This window comes from Nomia melanderi, chromosome 3 (assembly GCF_051020985.1).
Source record: "Nomia melanderi isolate GNS246 chromosome 3, iyNomMela1, whole genome shotgun sequence".
Taxonomy (NCBI): Eukaryota; Metazoa; Arthropoda; class Insecta; order Hymenoptera; family Halictidae; genus Nomia; species Nomia melanderi.
Genome location: NC_135001.1, coordinates 19,489,639 through 19,509,788, shown reverse-complemented (window position 1 = coordinate 19,509,788; position 20,150 = coordinate 19,489,639). Strand labels below are relative to the sequence as shown.

Sequence of the window (20,150 nt, the reverse complement as noted above, 5' to 3'; positions counted from 1 at the left end):
TCACATTGAAAATTGTTGGTTAGATTTGATTACCATGATTATATTTATTTTTAGATTACGGGCTGATTCTTGATTTATAGAGTAGGTTCTTGTAAGGGATCATAGTGTTGATAGAGTTTAATGAAACTTTGATAGAAAGTAGTTTTTTAGAAATATGCTTTAGTGTTAGTTTTTTTTTGTAGAATATATCCTTGGAGAATGACGTCCACTTCCGGTAATCATTAATGTTTCATTCGAATAATTACTTTGCATTTGCGCAGCAAGGTTTCCTACTTATTCCCACCTTGGTAATACCTTTAATTGTTCTATGAATTTTCTCTTTACTTCCGGTTATCGGAAAATGGTCAATGAAAGTTGAAATTCGTACTGCTATCCGCAGTTCCATTATAAGGTTTCATTCTATACTTTTGGTCGGCGGAGTTCGTAGAATGTAAATTGAAACGTAATGAAATATCGATTGAATTGCAGCGAAATTGCGACCAGTAATTAATCTGCAGGCTTCCCGGTATGTTTGCTATGTTAGTAAAATGTCGGTTCGAATACCAGCTGCGCATGGTTTTGCGAAACCGGCTATTGTTGCGATCGAGCCTCGAAATTCACGCGACCGACCTTTGAATCACATCACGGAACGGTTATTTGCGAAAAATGATATCTTTAAATGACGGTAGATAATGGGACTCGTTCCATTGATTTTACAGATAGAAAAACAATCCAATAAATAAAATTGATTGAAATGGCGGTCGCTTTACAGTTTACCGCTAAATTGAACGGACGCGACCGAACGATCGCAATAATCCTTTAATAGTTTCGCTCGAAGATCTATGTCGCGCTTTTACCCCCTTATATCAATTATCAGGATTTGTCCTTTAATCCTCGAAGCATTCCGGCATTAATTGGCCTCGTTGCCGGAGGTAGTTTCAAAAGTTCCATTCCCAGTTCTCGTTACCGAGTCAAAGAATTATTGAATCCCGTCGATCCACTCGAGAATTTCTTCTTGCGTTTTTTATCTAGATCGGTCCAGAATTGATCGTTAGAATTCATTCTTTTATCGAAATCGTACCCTCGACTCGTTCTATGATTCCTCGTAATCGTTTAGATAATTAAACGCGCAATATGCTTCATAGATTTTTATCCCCTCGAAAAGAAAATGTAGAAAACACTTACTTTCTTAGATTTTACCTAAATTCAAGTATTTACTAAATGAAGTAGTGTCCAAAAAATACTAAAGATTCTTGCTCGTTTCACATTTCTTTGAGAAATGGAGACAGAATTTCATGATCTTCGTTCATGTCTAATGAGAGAGACAGAAGTGAGAGGAGATATATGATTTATGATCGCAAAACGACACATTCCTAGCCCCTATGGGTTTCCATTGTAAATAATCAGACGGTTGCACGATGTCACTTCTGCCCGCACGTAGCGTGCCCCTCAGGCCAGAGATATTACGACGTGTTACGTAGGATGACGCAGAAGACAGAGCAGCTTACACCGACACCGGTCTTGCCTCCACAAAGGCATCGCAGCTCCTGCTATGGGCTGGTAAACCTGTGCCGGTATAGTATGGTTTACTTTGTGGATCAAGACTATGCAACCTGTGCGTGAACGTTTCGTCATCATCGTCCTTAGTATTGAAGATTACCAACAGGTTTACGCATTCCTCCCTTACATCATCGACCTACAGACACCGAAGATAAGGGATGATTGCCTTTCTTCGAAATATTACGTCCCTGTCGAATGACGCTTAAAATATCGATGGATACAGGAAACTTTAATAGTAAAAGTATCAACACTAGGTTTACGGGCATTTATTGTGGAGTTTATTCTATTGTTCCTGGGGAAGTTGATATTCATTTAGATTTTGGAAATTGTAGATGTAGAAATAGAAAATCAGGATTCATATTCGTGTAATTGAAACATTTACCAAATAATGTTTATAAAATTCAATCTGCGTCAAATTGACGCGTTCCGTAAACCTAGTGTTAAACCTCTGCACATTTCATACATTGAACTATCGTATAAAGATTATTATATATGACTTTATAATCTCGCTATATCAAATCAAGTGGTGACTAAGATATTATCTCATAATTAATAGAAAAGTATTGTACACTTGAAAAGAAGCATGATCCTTTCATGATCTTTGTATTTTAACCCCTTGGCCTACGATTTCTTTCTCAACTCTGATCGATACATCTACTTAGTCATTAATAATTTCTTAAAAAAAAGAGAAAAATTCTAAGCATACGTTACGCCTACATTTCCTTTTAAGTATAATAATTCATTACAGAGGAATAATGTTCACTTTGAATTCTCATGCACCGAGTAATATATATATTTGTTGAATCATGTTGAAAATCTTCACCGCGACTCTCTCGTTGTAGGACAAGGGGTTGCAATGTCTGTAGAACGTCGACATTTGCATGAATATTGTTAGTTTCATCAGCCTCATTGTTCCATGACCGAGGCAGCCAATTTTCTATGATACCGGCGAATTGCTAAGCAGAAAATCGACCAGCACCCAAGGGGTGAGCCGACCAGTTCACGCCGAATCAAGCAACACGGATCAATTTTCGCGTTGCTTGCCCCCTTTACAGCTGGTAACATTGTACAGTTAGAACAGCGGGCCATTCGATACTGGTAGATCAACGGCGCCCGACAAAAGCAGGGGCGTAGATGCAGGACGTAAATATACCTTGAACGGTGTATCAATGTGACCATACGTGACATATGGGCGCGTGTACTTGGCCGCGTACAGGCACCGGCACCGCTGGCACGGTATCGTCGGCCTCGTTGCCGCAAGTTTCAGCTATCCACGTTACAGCGAGCACAATCGATGCCCGTAAAGGGCTTTGACCAATGGATAAAGGTCTGGATGAACTTTCCGTGCATCGCGTTCGAGTCTATCCGAGATGCATCGCGTTCCTGGTAGCTTCACAACTGTTGATAGGTCTGGTATAACCGTAAGAGAAACAAAACGAGCAACTTAACTGAAAATACCTTTCTCTGGGGAATTTAATGAAAGGGAATTTATTGGATCGACGAATAGACTCTGTCTTTAGCAATTTAGTGTAGTCGATATATAAGAATCGCAAGACGGTTACGATTATGGAATAAAATCTGCGATGGATACTTGAACCAAAGGGAATTCGTTAACTTTTGCTAAAAAAAAATGCAACGGCTCCCGCGGGCAGAAAGTTTTGCGGACCGATATAAAATCAGCGAGTCATAAAATCACTGAATGTAATTACTGTTTCAAATATGCTCCAATTTAGTTGGCAATTTCGTTACGTCGGGAGGAATACGAATATACGGGTTTCCAGTGAATTCTCCCCACTGGCAGAATGATATCTGACCAGATCGCCGCATCGAAGTTTGTTAGCTGCTTTGACTGCCGCCACGTATCGCGTAACAGACTTGCTCGCGTTTCATTTCTCCGCGTTCGAATTGTTAGTTTGGGAAATTGCTGGAATTCTACCGGTCGTGCTGGTAGCGGCTCGGCAGGTCTAATCAGTATTTTAAGGACCGCTTAAACCGTTACGGTTTCGTTCCATCGATTTACTGGCCGAACGATGCTACTGACGAGGGTGATTATCGTTTCATAACCGCGGCCATTGTGAATTATGGCTGGTGAATGATGTAGTATCGCGTTGGGAACGAAACCTATGTAAGCCATGCGTATGAATATCGAAATGGTCCCTGTGGAAGGTATTTAACTTATATATATAACATCTGAATGTCGGCTTCGACAATATGAAATAGAAAATGTGGGGTTCTATTTACAAGGTCATCTCACGGTCAAATACTTCCCACCGTGATCTGCAGTATTTCAAACCCTGTAACTTTTGTTTGACACATTTGTTCGTATCACTGAAACTTTTTGAGATTATTCGGTGTTCTTTATTCGGTCCCCATTTTTTGTTAAAACCTATTTTTATCTCGGAAACTATTTGAGTTTTGGACCCATGTTCGCTGGGGTTTTTTACTCAGTTTAGTGAGTTGTACACACCTTATTATTTGCGCCGAACAATTTAGTTACACCTTGATTTTAAACAAATATTTCAAACAAATGTCTCCATATACGACTATTCGAATGATACCATCTGCTTTTGTAAAATGAAAAGTAATTGCTTTATGGTAGTACGATTTCCACCACGGTTTCAGCGAATCCATTATTCCGTCACTGTTGAACTTCCTCTTCCATTAAAATATTTTTAGACAGTCCCATGATCCACTTGAAATCCAATATTTTTCTGTTCCTTGATGGCACTGAAATTCTATTCTATCCTGGTTCCCGATTCTCTTGAAATCCACTTTTCTCCCATTTCCTGACGGGATTGGAATCCTCTTCTTTATTCATTTATTTCTATATACGTACACATACATCCGACCCGAACGTCGAGAGATGAAGCATGAAGCACGTAAAGCAATAATGTAATGGTTTCATAGTTTGATACGTTAATACTGGTAACTGGATAACTTCTAATTAACCGGTAGGAGGCTTAAATATTACGACATTCTCAAATCGATAATCACAATTTCAAACCAATAATCAGGAACATAATTACAGCAACGTTAGAATCAATAAAAATATCAAATTCAATAATCAATAATCGTTGATTTTCAAACGATTTTTAGCCGAGTTCCTCTCATCGAATTACAATATATTTAAAATGCACAGTGCCTCTGTTTTGAGATTAAAACGGAATACCGAAGCAAAATAAACTTCGTTGTAAGATGCGAATTGGACTCAACGTTACGTGACTTATCACCAGTTCCAGCATCACCGGCGAAGTCAGTGGAAGTTCGAAGAAGGAAGCGTCCGCCGTCGTCACGTAATTGGACAATTTGCAAAGATGAATTTAGAGGTGACGGGAGGTTTGAACTTTGCCGAACAGTCGAGTACGCTCGTCCAGTTTTTCCGTTCGGCTGTCGAACGGCGGGAAGAGGCGGGTGTCTTCGGAAAACAGCGGAAATTGAGTCATTCTTAGGGACGCGGGCGGGGGAGAGCACGGGCATTGGCCTGGGTGTTCGAAAGTAGCCAATAACGATGCAAACAAGTTTGCTTGGACCTCGGCGCAGGAAATAAGAAACTATTTCTTTCCGATAAGGGATAACGGGTAGTTCGCAGTGTCGACTTTTTCCGAGAAATTTCTTCCGACATCGAACTCTCTTTCCGCCGGCTCCCCGCCTGCCGATTCTGGCAGACGTTAACGTCGATTCCACGATAGAACTTTTCGGTTAGAAGAAACTTAACGCCGCACTCCATCGTATCAATCTCTTTTCAATGCATAATTTGAATGCGCAATATCCTCTCGACTTTCCCGTTGTATCCGATTACCGGGCATTCGCCGTGGAAATAAAATTCCATTTTCCTCTTCTGAATTATTGGCAAAGTACATTTGCCGAGAGCTATCGAGGAAGAAGACAATCGAAAGACAAAGGATTAAGAGCGAATCCTCGAGGACAAATAGGATAATATTTAATCGGCTTTCCTCTGAAACATTCGAACTTGACCCTTTACAAGAATCCTCGGTAATAGAGAACATCAAGGGCAATTTGTAAATAATATACGTCCACTTTAAATCCTGCTTCCGTCTTAATAGTACTGAACTGTATTCCTATTGTTAATTTCAAGATAAAGAGAACGGAGTATCAGCAGTTGAATAGAAAATAAAATCGGAGCGGATGGTCAAAGGGACCGTCGCCGAATCTTCCTCTCTGAAGTCTGTCGCAAGTACGAAAGAACGAAGCGCATTGTCCGAGAACTTCAAGGAACTTCTAGATTCAAAAATGATTTTATAATGAAACTGGAGAATCTCGAAGCCCTAAGTGGAATGTCTTGATAGCGCCGCGTAACCGTCTCGCGACGAAGTTGATCGTCGCGAGCGGGAAAACAAGGTCCGTGAAATATTCAACCGGGTGTACACTCGGCTCTCTGTGAGCACACTCTAAATTAGAGACACCTTCACCGTCGGAGATCTTCCCTTTATTCCGCGGTGCTCATAGCTTCTCATAAAAGGAAACCGTCGGCGGTCCAAAGAACAAAACGCCGGGAACAGGCGGAACTTGGAGCGGAGGATGCTCGGCCACCTCATTCCACCGCCGGCGCGGCGTCTTTCCCCGTTTCCTCTGCGCAAGAAAATTTCCCTTTAATGGAAACGACCGCGCTTCGGAGCATCTTCTTTGTTACATCGTCCGCGAACGAGACCGAGGGAAGGTGATGCAGGAGTAATGGTCGGGGATCGCAGCGAGGAGAATATATATTTGGTCTTGTACACTCGCAAACTAAGTTTGCTCATCATTACCGCGCCGGCGGAATTTTCGTTAAGGAACCCGCGAGCGCGCACTCTCCACGCTTACCTTTCTCTCTCCCCGTGCATTAAGCGCTCCTGGAACCGCCCGCCATTTCTTCTGCCAATTCCACTTCGACTGCACAGTTTTGTGGGAGATGCATGTCCATTTTCAGTTGCTATAACGATCGTTCGCGTCACTTTAGACAGCGCTTCGTAGGTGTTTCGTAGAGACGAATGTGGAGAGTACAGATTCCGTTATAAAAGATTCATTTCGATTTTACTGGGTTTGTAGAATGTTAATATTTTCGTTATTTGATTTGTTAAATATTTTAATCGAAGTGTCGGATTTAAAGATAACTAGATCAGTGGAGAGATTCGTGGTAAATCTTGAAAAAATCGGCGAAGTGTCAGAGAGGACGTACTGCCACGCAGAATAATGCTCATTGTGTTCCAAATTCTACGCAACTGGAACAAGCCGTAATTCTTTTCTGGTTGCAATTAAAAAAAGTATTGCAGGAAAATGTTGAATGGTTCAAGGTGGGCTAGCTTTCTAGGACAAAATCGTTTCCGCGAGTGAAACGGTGCGTTATGCAGCTGCGTGATTTCTCAAAATGGGAACAAATACGTTATTTACCTCGGGAAATCGTTACCGCCGTTTCACGTAACAATAGTATTACACTGAAAATATCCCGAAATCATGAACCTACAGATAACGTTTAAATAAACGATTACGTTCTGTTATTCACGTCAGAATTTCGTTCATATTAGTTTCAAAAATCACCGGGTTTCATTAAAAACTGATACATATTTATACCGGGAAAATTCGCTGAGCGCGAAGGGTTAGAATAAAGGAAAAATCCCTATAGAACATTCGTTCGCAAAATCGAATAAAAAACTTCATTCCCTTCGGCAAACATCTTGCAAGCGTTGTACACACAATTTCATTAGTCCATTCTCGTGAAGTTCACCCGACCACCCCTATTAATTCTGATTTCTCCATTAATTCCTAAGTTTCCGCATAATGGGGGAAAATTAATCCAGAGGCGGCGCGACGGGGAGGAAATTTTCGAGTGGCGAGATGAATCAAAGAGGAAGAAAGTTCCTCCGCCCTCCACGGTTATCGCGTGTCTCGGAAGGCCCCGTTGCGTTACTTGCCGACACCCCATCGGGAACGGCGCTCCTCTTATTTTCGTCCGTTCTTGAAAACTCGACAAAAACCGGTTGCTCCCCGTTAACGCGCTGCTCTCGGGAAATAATTTCCCGAGATTTATCTGGGTCGTTACGGAGAAGAATAAGCCCCCGGCCCTCCGCTTCCTAGTCGTAGCAACTTGTTCCGGGACAGGCGATACCTTTATCTTCGTTAAATGTATTTCGCGCTGTTTCAGACCGACATATTTTACAGCTTATATCTACTCCCCGGACGTCGACTTGGTCTCGCCGCTAGTACATCAGGCATCTGTTGTTGGCCGGATGGCGAAGGTTTATAAGCATTAACGGCGACAGTTACAGCGTAATAAAAGGAGGCCGTGAATCGTTTCTCAAGCCACTCCGGGCCACTGTTTACGCTCCTCTCGCTGGCGTTAATTGTTCACTAAACAAGCTGTAAATGAATTATCCTCGCCGGAGTTAAAGTACTCTGCATCTAGTTTGAAGTCGATCGAACGCTCGATCGACTTGATAAACAAAAGTAACCGTAACCTCGGGGCATGTATCTGCAGTTTTAGATTACTGAATGTTTGAGCCATTAGTCGTAATTCTAGCAAATAAAGCTAGAGAAAAGTATTGCAATAGTATACATTGGTTTTGAACATTTCTTTCTACATGGTGGATGAAGTAAATGCTGTAGAATCTATTTTACTTTATTACAGGTGCAGATGTATAAAATAGTGTGTCTTCGGAGTAACCTTTATTGGAATCTTTGCATAGCCGAAAGTCTTCTTAATTCATGGTACCAAATTCAATAAAGAAATTTAACTAACAGACTTGACTAACAAGCAGCTGATTTCTAAAGAAATAATTTCTCCAGAAAACATGCGTGTGAAGTAAGACACAGTTGAATGAATCGATTCAAGTTCAAAGTTGTCTGTACTAGCTAACAAAACCAGCAGTCAATCTTCTTATTTTCGTGATCGAGTGGTAGACAATAAAGGAGCGAAAAGAGGAATCTCCAATTCTACAGGATTCGAGATTAAAAAAACTTCATCCCGATCTTTCCCTCGCAGTCGCGCGGAACTACCGTCAGCAACAACTCGCCGAGGATATCGGCGATCGAACTCCTCACTGATTCAACCGAACGACAGTAATTAAAAGCCGCGATTCTAATCGGACCCCTGATCCGCCTCTTCGGTGCTTTTAGACGGGGCGGCGAGGACAAAGGGGGGTAATCGTCGCGCGACGAAACTCCGCCGGAAGAAAATCAAGCGAAAGAGAGTAGAGCCGAGCCGAGCGAAAAAGAGGAGGGCGACGGCGAGCGAAAGTGTTCGGGGAGTACGCGAGAGAGAACGATTGTCGGGGAGCGAGAAGAGATAGAGTGGAACGGAAGACACAGCCGGGCTATCGGTCTATTCCATCTACGGTCCCAGGTTCATCGTGAATACGAATGAGCTCCTGGTCGATCGGGCTCCAGCACTAATTGAGAAAGTTCCGCGGCAGCGCCGCTGGTGTTTCCCCGGGATGAAGATAGCCGACCACCTCCAACGGGCTAAGTCTCGCTCGTCCATTCCTCTTCTTCGTGATTAAGGCCTGTTCCTTTAGGCGGCTTCCCGCCAGCGGGTAACCACTGGGGAAACCGGCGATTCCTGGCGGTTCGAGCTGCTCGCAGGCGACGTATCTCGGAATCGGGCCGCGGATGTTTAGCGCGAAACGGATAACCATTCGCCGTTCCGTTGGATCCCAGTTTTATTCGCGTGCCCGATGGAATCCCCTTTGCGGCGACTTTACGGAGATTGAAGGTTAACCCTTTGCACTAGGGAATTTCTAGCTAAAAGTATTTAACATTTTTTGGTGAGGCAAAGACGATATTCCTTGATATTCACTTGATTGGAAGTCACAAATACATCGAGGAACAAAGCTGTTTTATTTCAATATTTCATGTTATACGGAGTTGGACATTAAATATCGGATTTTATAATTTTACTGCATCAAATCAAGTGCAGAGAGTCACCTGAGTGCAAAGAGTTAATTTAGGTATTGAAGTGAAACGATTCTATGGGTTCACTGAGTTTTAAATGGTGTTGGAATGTAAGGTTAACTTTGGGAGTATTTTGATAAAGCGAAAGAGTTTTCTTTTAGTAGAAATCGCGAGAGTGCATTTATGAGATTTCGATGAATTTCTATTGTACCGTGATTCGGTTATGGTGATTCGGTTCAAAGATGGTTAATCCTCTAAGATATATCAGTTACGGAACATCTGTAGGAGGTCTCCAGTATCACGAATAAGACTATCAGGCTTATCAAAGGATATAACGCCGCGTGTCACGTGATTGTGATCAAAGGGTCGATACGCCGCGCTGTTCTTCCCAGTTTCCTCCAAGTTCTCGATATTGACTGTTATCAAGATGATGCTTATCGGGAAGAAGAGCAGCTTTGCCAGCACGGGACTACTGGAAGTCATGGTTCTCGTCCCACGTGGTTGCTTTCGGTTCGAGTCTCTATCAGTGGTATGATTTGATATCGACGAAGTCTTCGTGGCAGTTGAAACGTGCGACCGGAGTGATTAAATTAATTATTTACGTGGATTCCAAGGCTCTGTTTCCAACTCGAACAATCTGAGACTCTTCTCAGTGATTCATATCCTATATAAATTGCTTACGATGCTTAATGACCGCGATAGATGGAAGTTACACGTGGAAAATGAAAAGACACGGTCGATAGCTTTAGCGAAAATTTCGAAAATGCCTGTCGCTTTGAGTACGCGACCTTTTCCTGTGAAAGGTTATTTTGGAAAAAAAAAACTGTGAGAGGACAGTGAAAGTTTCTTTGAGTACGCACATTCGTTAAATGAAAGCTCGACTCACCGATCGGATGCACGAGGTAGCGCGATGATGCCAGCAGCAGGAGGATCAATTCGAGTCCGGCCATGATAGTTTCGATTCATGTATCCATCGTGCGTTCATCCATGAATCTTCCTGTAATAGAAAAATTGGTATGGGTATGCAATCTATTGGCGAAATTCATTGGCTGTCCGTAATGATGTCCTCGCCGCAAGCGAGAATTTGCGGCGGGCGAAATGAATTATTCGTGATTCACGCGTTCCATTTGTTTCTAACCTTTATACGCTGTTTCGAAAATTGTGACGTTAATCATTTGTCAATTAAATTGAATTAAAATTGTGGTTAGTTTAATGTCGTTATAATTACAACAAGAAATATGATTAACACTAGGTTTACGAGCATTTATCGTACACTTCATTCTATTATTCCTAAAAGAATTGATGCTCGTTTATTTAGATTGTGGAAACTGGAGATTTGATCAATCAAAATCAGCGTAAATATTTACAAAATAATATTTCTAAAATCCAATATGCGTCAATTTGGCGCGTTCCGTAAACCTAGTGTTAAAGATCTATTTTCGAAAGACGATTAAGATATGATTAAAGATCGATTTGTTTTCCAAGAAAATGACCCTGAAATGAATGGGGGTTAAACTTGTATCATTATCAAACAGTTTAATTATGTGCATTGTTGAAGCAGCACTATGTTCTATAAGACCCTCGCGCTAACGCACCCGCGAAAATAAATATTCATTGGCCCGGTAGTCCACACAAATTAAACGTATCTCGCGGAACGACCAACGCGACGCGCAGTTTTATTTCCCGCCTGGCCTGTTATCAATTCGCATTCTGCGTGATTATGAATTCGTTAATTGCCAATTATCTGTGAGCAACGAGTGCAGTGAAATATAAATTACGATCGTCGCGACGCTACGGTCGCGTTCGAAAATTTAATGCTACGAAGTTTGTAGACGTCTAGACGTTTGAATAGCCGCAAATAAAATCCACTGATTCGCAGCGGAAAAAAGAGGACGTAAAAAGAGACTCAATTCGACATTAAAAATCAACAGACTACCACGTTGATCATCGATGACCGACGCATCCGAATCGCTCTAAAACAATCGAAATATGTAAGTCAATTAACACCTTGCTCAATGATTTATTTGTTAACTGTGATCAGTTCGACTACCTTGTCATTAATAATTTATTAAAAAGACACAAATTCTAGGCTTATTTTATATCCATATCTCCTCTAAAGCATAACAATTTATAACAGAATAATAATATATAATTCGAATTCAAAACGATCAAGTACTATTTATACTTAATAAATTCCGTTTAGAATATTCATCATAAATCTGACTCGTTACTATAAAACAATGGGTTAACCCTTTGCACTCGGAAGGTGACTCTCAGTCATCATTTGGTTTGACACAGTAAAACTATAAAATCTGATATTTAATATTATACCTTGCGCAACACATCAATTTGAGAAATATTGAAATAAAATAGCTTTGTTCATCCATATCACAAAACATCATCTTTACTTCATCGGGAAATGTTACAATATTTCTAGCGAAAAGCTTCCGAGTGCAAAGGGTTAACGTCGAATAAAAGTACTTAATACAAGCATCTATATAACGTCGTAACCTAATAGTATTTACCAAATAATTAATAACTATCTCCAAAACCTTCCATCTTCATCACGAAACTGCAGATAATATTACACAGAATCCTGAAAACTGTAACGGCAGTGAAAGCGTCAAGCGAAGCACACCGCGGGGACGAAGTGTGAAGCAGACGCCCCGGTAATCAGCGAAAATCGGTTCTCGATAATTCACAAATCGGATAATCTATATGCTGATACGATGACAAAGGAATATGAGTGGTGGGCGACAAAAGGGGAACCGGTGCTCCGGACAGGTGTTTCGATTAATAACGTAACCGAGCGGCGAAAGAGCCGCGGGGTGTCTAGCAGGCGATCGGTCGGGCAGCCTCGCAACACACGGTTGATCCGTGGTCCGCGCCGGTGCGATGGCCGGGTGAAACCGGGCAACATGAAGAGGTGTAGCCGGCGCGCTCCGGCGTCTACCTGGCTTATTCGAGATACTCGACACATCGCCGCGAAATCCCGAACACATTTTCCGAACCAGCGAGCTCTTGTCCCGCTATAGGCTCGAACGGATGAATGGCCGCACGCCGGCGGATCTATGTGAATCGTAGCCATCGATCGGCATTAACAATGTACCGGGCCGGCTTTTGTACGCGATAAGGCTTTGCGATCACGGGGAAGGGATACGCGTATCGCGGATTAATTAGGAATTTCAAGTGAAGAGGCGTATCGTTCCCGTGTTATACGGCACCGCTCGCTACAGAGTCATGCACGCTCCATTCCGTAGATCGCCGGATAGCTCCTAATTAATTCACTGACCCGCTCCTGTGCAAGAACTCTCCGGGATCAACGGAGAATCACGGTTACACCGTTCGTTCACGATCACCGGGGATATCCCGAATAAATTTTCTCAATTATCGTACGGCTTGGAAACGATTGTCGTGAGAAGATTGACAATGGGTATGAATATCTCGTTGATCAAATAACCGAATAATGATGTCACTTAAGAATCGTGGTAGTGAATCGTTAATAATTTCTAACATCATTTATCTGCACTATGAAAGAGTGAATAATATTATAAAGCATACATACACAATATCCGTGCACTATGCTAGGATATGTTGATTCAGAAGGAAATTGTTTTCTCTCTGTATCTACAATTTATATATTTTCCTATCTATAGATCGTTATAAACGTATAAATTCTCCGATCCAATTATAAGTTACTAATGGACTGCAAGAGGTATTCGCCAAGGTGAAAGTCATCTACGGTAATCTCTTTATTGCGCTTGATTTTCCCGTTGTTTGAAGAGTGAAAGAAAGTTTAACCGGTTAGAGGTGATCGCCTTGTACCGGCCGCTCGTTTTGAGTTTCATGAGTTTATAGCCCGGACGAGGACGCGACACGTGGTCCGGTTAACTTCGCGAGTTCGCGTACGTGCCCGTAATTTCCGTACTTAATTAGACAGTGCTTTAACTTGCGGCTACGCTTGCTACAGTTGCGCGTACGCGATGAAAGCAACCGGTAGGTGGTTGCCGGGTATAAATAGAGACGGCCGAGGGAAGAAGGGACTAGGTTTGCCTTATCAGCGAACTGCGCTGTCCCGGGACGATGCTCGTCGCTCAACTGTTCATTGAAATAAACTCCTCCTAAGTTGAAAATGAATTTCGATGGCCGGTGTATATCAGTGTCTTCTTTATCGATACGTGGATGCTACAGTTTCTTTTGCTCGATAAACCACGATCTTTCCGCTGGAGTAATTAAAATAGTAGTCTGATAAATCATCGAACTAATCTATAGAAAAAAATTTATTTTTATTTTAATCGTGTTAGAATTCACTTACAATTATGTATAATTATGTGTAACGATCATATGGTAGTCTAATCCTACGTGTACATTAAACATTATACAAATGCATTTTGATTAGATAATGAAGTTATTAGTAGATACCGAGAATAATTTAAGACTCAGTATTATGCAAATTATATGTTGCTGGTACTTGGAATTATTGAATAATCGGTAGCTACCCGAGATGTTTATCGCACGCTCCAGATACCAGGCAATTAGAAAATCACATTTGCATGTTAGTTGTTTTATTGAACGAGAGTGCGTCGTTCGAGTTGAAATTGGAGGAGTTTAGGACATTATAGTCTAAGAAGATCAATTTGCTTATGCGAACATGTTATCGTATTATTCTCCGCGCGGAATTTTCAACCCCTTATAAAATAACGCCAGCTCCGCGGAGTTCGGGACCGGTTGTTGCTTCCGAGGACGGTTCACTGCCTCGTATCGGTGTAATCGGATTAACACAAGTTACCCAGCACTTTCCTTCCAGTCTCGGTTAAGTTTTCGCGAAAGTGTTCGCGCGCTTTGGCGATCTACGACACCGCGCCGCCATCGCTCAAGAAGAGAACGGCGCTCCCCGTATAAGCCGCGGTCGTTAACGGGACGTTTATTGCATCGCGGAGAGACGGGGACGGATTAAACGTTCGAAGTTTTAAAATTAGTTTGTTTCACAAACGACGCACCGGATCGTCTTACCCCGAAAGTCGAGTAGCACCGCAACCGTTTTATGTAACGAACAAAATGAACTGTTATCATTTAAAGTTATGACATCGGGACAACGTGCTTTCCTTTAACGATCATCTCGAAGGAAATCTGCTTGAGTTTAAGACCGTTCTCATTTAAAGTTGTAACACGTAGCGCGCCATTCGGGAAGTTACCGAGAGGTTTTTATTATATTTTTTAACGCCTCACAAAGGAGATACAGCGACCGCGGATTTCTGTTATCACTGCTGATTTTTTCCAAGTTCCTTCTGGACGATGTAGCTTGTTATAAATTTTGTATTTAATTTCACTCGAAAGGAATGGGAACTTGTGCACGGTAGAGTTTGTTGTACATTTTGTATTCCCTTTTTAATATTTATTCGCCCATTTTCGAGACATATCTTAGGGAACAGAATGCTTTTAATATTATACAAATACTTGTGGTACATAAATTATTGTGTCCCCGATACTCTGGGGACAGACCCTCGGAGGATCGAGAACAGATCTAGATAGTTACGAAAGTAAAACGGTTTCCGAGATAAGTAAAACGATTGGAGAACCTTTGAAACTCGATTCAATATACTGTCGTTTAAAAACCCTTCGTTTTGTCGTTTGCTTCCCAATCTAATAATCTTCGAGCCAAAAGAGCTTTTAGACCCTCTGTTCGTGATACTGCCGGATCTTTGTGATTCTTCCTCAAATGAAACGTATCGATCCGTAATCAAAATTGTAAATTACACCCGTCTACACTGGAATCAGTCATGATCTATCGCTTCTCTGCACATTTTCACGTGGAACGAAAAACGGGCCTTGATTACGCGCATCATTTTCATGCTGTCTTCATTGTCTTTGAAACAAAAGACGCGAAATGGCAAATGAAAAACGCAACGGAAAAAATTCAATGACCGTCGAAATATCCGCTGATTGCGAGAGTAATTTAATTCCGATTTAATTCTACCAATTCGCTTGAAATTTATTTCGTGACCGACTTCTGTTCCGTGAGCATCGATTTTTTGTTTTGTATTCCAACCGTTTTACGGCTCGGCATTATATTCGTTCTTCCGCAAACGAGATCGCTAAAGTGGTTTTTGTAATAATTATATTTATCGCATCGCTGTATATGAAAGTTTATTTTGGTCTTTCGTTTAATATTTACGGAAAGTAGTTTCTAAGTCGATGGTGTTTTTAAGGGACGTCGAATATTTGCATCATGTTGAAACGAAAGTAAATAAATTAACGTAATCTCGATGCGATACCAGGTAAATTTCTAATTAATTGCGTGGATCGGGTGAATCTATACGTTTGACGGTTTTAATTTTAGTACGAAATATATATCCCGTATATCCGGTTACATATGGAAAGCGATCATTGATTCAATTGTAAAACCTCGATACGACTCTGCGTCAAACATATGATGATACTGTAAACTAATAGCAATATTCATATTCGACGGATAGTAATACTTATAAATAATTTCTATCTCCGCTACCGCTGGAATACATCATGCTTACGCGAAGCACGCAAATTTCACGTACCAGTAAAAGCACTCAAATGTTAAAACCATTTGTAAACAAGCAAACATATTTTTTTAACCAGTTAACTATGTTTGAGCGCCCGTTATCTTAAAATCCAAGATAGCACTAACCATCAGCAATCAATTAATTGATTAATACTTTCACTTTACTTCAAACTTTCATCATAACACATCGCATACTGGCAACGGGAAATCTCGTTTTTATATGAAGACACTTAGCTATAACTTTGCTAACTACCACAGCATTTGAAAATTTAAAATATATTATACAACAATATGATATTCGAGTTTTTCTATATATATCGACAAAAGTTAATTTCGTTGAAAATCGGCATCCGCAGAATTCAGTTTTCTGAAAGCTCACCGGTACGCACTGTATTAATATATATCAAGCAAGTCATTACTTCATTTCATTACAGACTTCACCGGGGAATTTTCAAAACTAAACTCCATAGTTAACTGGTCATTTGTTACAGCGGCCGCGGACAAAACGAAGAATCGTCAAACGAAAAACAAGCCGCAAGAATCGGGGGAGCGTACATAACGACGCCGCGAGCGTTTAAGCGAGATTACGTAAAAACGAGATAGCGGTCGGAATTAAGTGTCGAAGCGGTCGGCGAGATAAAAAGACGGAAAAACAATCCGTACAGGGATGCGCGTTTCCCGCATTACCTTAACGGGCGCGCTGCGGAAAGACGAATGGCAAGGGTTTCTCGCGTCGGTCCCCCAGCTTCTTGCCGGAGATATTTAAATTTCATTAGACATTTATTCGGCGGTGGGTTCCAGCGGCGGGATGTAAAACACGTAGTTCCTTTGAGCAGCGGCGGGGCGGAGCGGGGCGCGGATTTTACGACGGGCTCGAAAGAACCGGGAGACACGAGAAGCGGGGCAAATTAGTGTCAGCGCGGAAAGCAGGAACCCGAAAACCTCGAGAGGAAGAAATATAAATGTGGACACTCCCATCGCGGGTCACGTACTTTTCTTTCTTGCATTTGTCGCGCTTTTCGTCGCTGCCGGGGTTGCGAGGGACGGGGACGAAGGAGGCAGCAGCAGGGACCGGAGGAAAAGAAAGGGAGAGGAGGGAAAAAAGAGAAGTCGAAGAGGTACGTGGCCTTTTCGGTGAAACGTGCCCGCGCGTCTTCAAGAAGAACCCTCGTCGGTGAAGGGGAAGGAAATTGAGGAGGTTCCAGGAGTTGCTAACATCTTGACGACGGCAATTAGATGCGTTTGCCGGATTACAGCACGAAGGATCTCGAGATCGTGCTGTTTTTATTATTATTCATGTCGGAACGGCGGGGGAATTGTTCTGGAATGTTGTTGAGTCGTTCAGCGAATCGTGAGTTTGTTAAATATGTTCGAAATAATTCTATTCCGCGCGCACTTTGGGTTTAACGAAGATAAATAATGCGCCATTGGCACTATCTGGATCAGCTTACGGAAGGATAACTTTGAGAATGAGAGAATAATATGGTTCATTTGATAGTAATGCGGATTCTTATCGGCACCGGGGGCTTTATAAATTCGTGGAAGTTACAAACGAACAATTTTAAGAAGCTTTCTTCCAGTCTTTTATTTTATCTTGAACTTCTTTCGGGTCTCAAATGGAAGGAAGACGATTTTCAATCAATTCTTGGTTCGATGAAGACAATTAAACGTTCAATTTGTAATAGCATGTTTAATCTTCTTATCAATTAAAGAACCAATGTTATTGAATATGGATTGATGCAATTGTTTAACGGTTTCCGAGAGACTTGATTTCAGATTTAAATTATAGTAGAGACTCGGGGAAAACGAGAAATATGTTCTGGCGTATTAATCGTATATTATCGGCGATGTATTCGTAAATTTGGTTCGTATTAACATAGCGAGATTTATAATGTGCTTTTGCAGGAACGTTCCGATCGGTTATATTTACCGGGTTATTTTGGCGTGCCGTTCGTTCTCATCGATTCCCTTCTCAACAGAAATGAATTCATTTTCGTAATTCAATCTACCTCGATTTATGCAGCTGTAACAATGGCTACCGTCGAATTGCTTCGCGTTGTGCAGATTCGTTGAAAGCATGGTCGACTGTTTTTAGCCTATCGTCGATAAGGATCCGATAGAATTCATTTATTAATACCTGATATTGTTATACGCGCACTTTATACTGCTGGACTCAGTCGTAAATAAAAGTTGTTGCTTGAATGAAATTTGCAAAGAAGCCTGCCGTTATTTACAGTCCCAGCGATTGCCAGTGAAACATAAAATATATATAAAATATGGACGACAAGATGGAAATTGTACACTTGAACAATAAATTGATTTCTTGTCGAACGATAAATCAAAAACTGGAACGAACGTACGTCTAGATGAAGTCCCATTTTTCACGAAATTAAATCTATAGATTAGCGACGCTGCTCTGCGTCGTTACGGCAGATAAATAATTCCGGTGAACTCCGAGTAAATTATATTTTTTAATTATCAGGTCTCTGGAAACAGGAAGAGCTGGAAATGATCAGAAGACACGAAAACAGTTAACCTAGTTCATTAAATTCAATTTTTCTGTGTTTAACTTTTAGAACATATCTACGATCATTTCAAGACTATCGATAATTTTTCTCAAGTACATATCAATTTTGATTGCGGCATTAAAACAATTTTCATTCCTCCGAATAAAAATAAAATTAACGAAACATCGCATTCACTGTATCTTAAAATATCTCCAAAACTAATCACTAATCATTATCAAATCAAACTATCAACTCGTGTGGTAATATATTACAACAGAAACTCATCGATACTAAAAGGTTCATTATTAATCCTCATAGAACTTTGGATATTAATAAAAACCGCAATTTCTCCAACAGTTAACGGACTGTCCATGTCGCGGCCGTTTCAATCATCCATACAGCAGTGGAGTATCGAAGGCAAAATGGCCGCGAATAATGTCACGGGGATCGAGGTTTACAGCTGCACTTCCGTGGCTTTGCGCAAAGCTAGGATAGACAGTGCGGCATGGTCCGTTGCACACGAGGGTAACGCCGTCGATATAATATTTAATCCCTTTCGCAGTTTTTCTCGCGGAAGAAGCGAGGCAGCCTTACGCGGAATCGTGATTTACCGTCGGCTTGGTCGAATTATCGATTGCAACACCCGCCGATATATTAACTGCGATACGTTCTCGCGACGTGGCTGATACCATTGTTACCGGGGTCCTATAATATCCTACATGCACACGGGTATCGTTTCGTTTTCCTTGCCACGGCCGTAACGTATGGAGGGATTTTTCTTCTTTTAACTTTCGTTCGTTCGTACACGGGCCCGTACCAGGGATGGAAACTGGCACGGTAACAAATGGCCTCCGTGCATCCAACACTCGTTTAATTTTAAATAACGCGGACGAACTGAATGGGAACGACGGAGATTTTCGCGCGCGTTAAACGAGCTTACTCGTGAATTATTACGGACCCTCGAATTTCAACATCGCGAATCGTTTAATTGTTGATTAGTTAAATGTCCGTTCCTTATCCCCTACAATATTCATTCGCGCTGTATTGTTTCATTTCCTCGGCGGATACTTTAAATAATGCGTAACGACATGTTCGTGAAATAATGCAGGTACTGTTTATAATGATCCAGGCAATAATTTCAAGCGAAACTGTTCGTTCGAGAGAAATGTTTGTAGAGTCCTGTAGAATATAATGCAGGTTTTAACGTAGTTTCCAGAAACACTAAGCAAGCCCACTTAAAGAAAAGAGTACACAGGAAACTGTTACAGGGTGTAAGAGGAATCATTGGCGTGGGTGAAGAGGTCAGTCGTTCTGTTGTTATAACAGTCGAAGTCGAAGAGTTGCTGTCAGTCGAGTCGAGTGTTGTTATTTACAATCATTCTCTTGTAATACTAGTAGCTTTTATTCTAATTTTTAGTTAGAATTGCGAATAATTTTTAATTCCTAGTGAATGATCAGCCATAACATTACATTTTATCACATTCATCTCTACATTAATAGTAAAGGACATTATGTTTCTACAAAAATATCACCGAATTCAATATTTAGAGGTTACCGTTACTATAACAGTTAATTCCTTTTAAAATGAAAATCCGTAGACATTTAACCAGTTAACTGTGTTTGACGAGTACACCGTTATCGTAAAGCTTGACATGATACTAATTCTTTCAGCGATGAATTCT

General features: G+C 41.3%; 1 protein-coding gene across 7 annotated transcripts in view; it reads right to left on the bottom strand.

Moving 5' to 3' along the window:
* LOC116429247 (opioid-binding protein/cell adhesion molecule) overlaps positions 1–20,150 on the bottom strand; it is an 87,255-nt gene that overhangs the window by 30,509 nt on the left and 36,596 nt on the right. For all 7 annotated transcript variants that reach the window (XM_031981992.2, XM_031981995.2, XM_031981997.2 and 4 more), the window contains exon 3: positions 10,310–10,420. In XM_031981992.2, coding sequence (XP_031837852.2) covers positions 10,310–10,373 — 64 coding nt within the window. In that variant the 5' untranslated portion in view covers positions 10,374–10,420. The remainder of the gene's footprint in view (positions 1–10,309; positions 10,421–20,150) is intronic.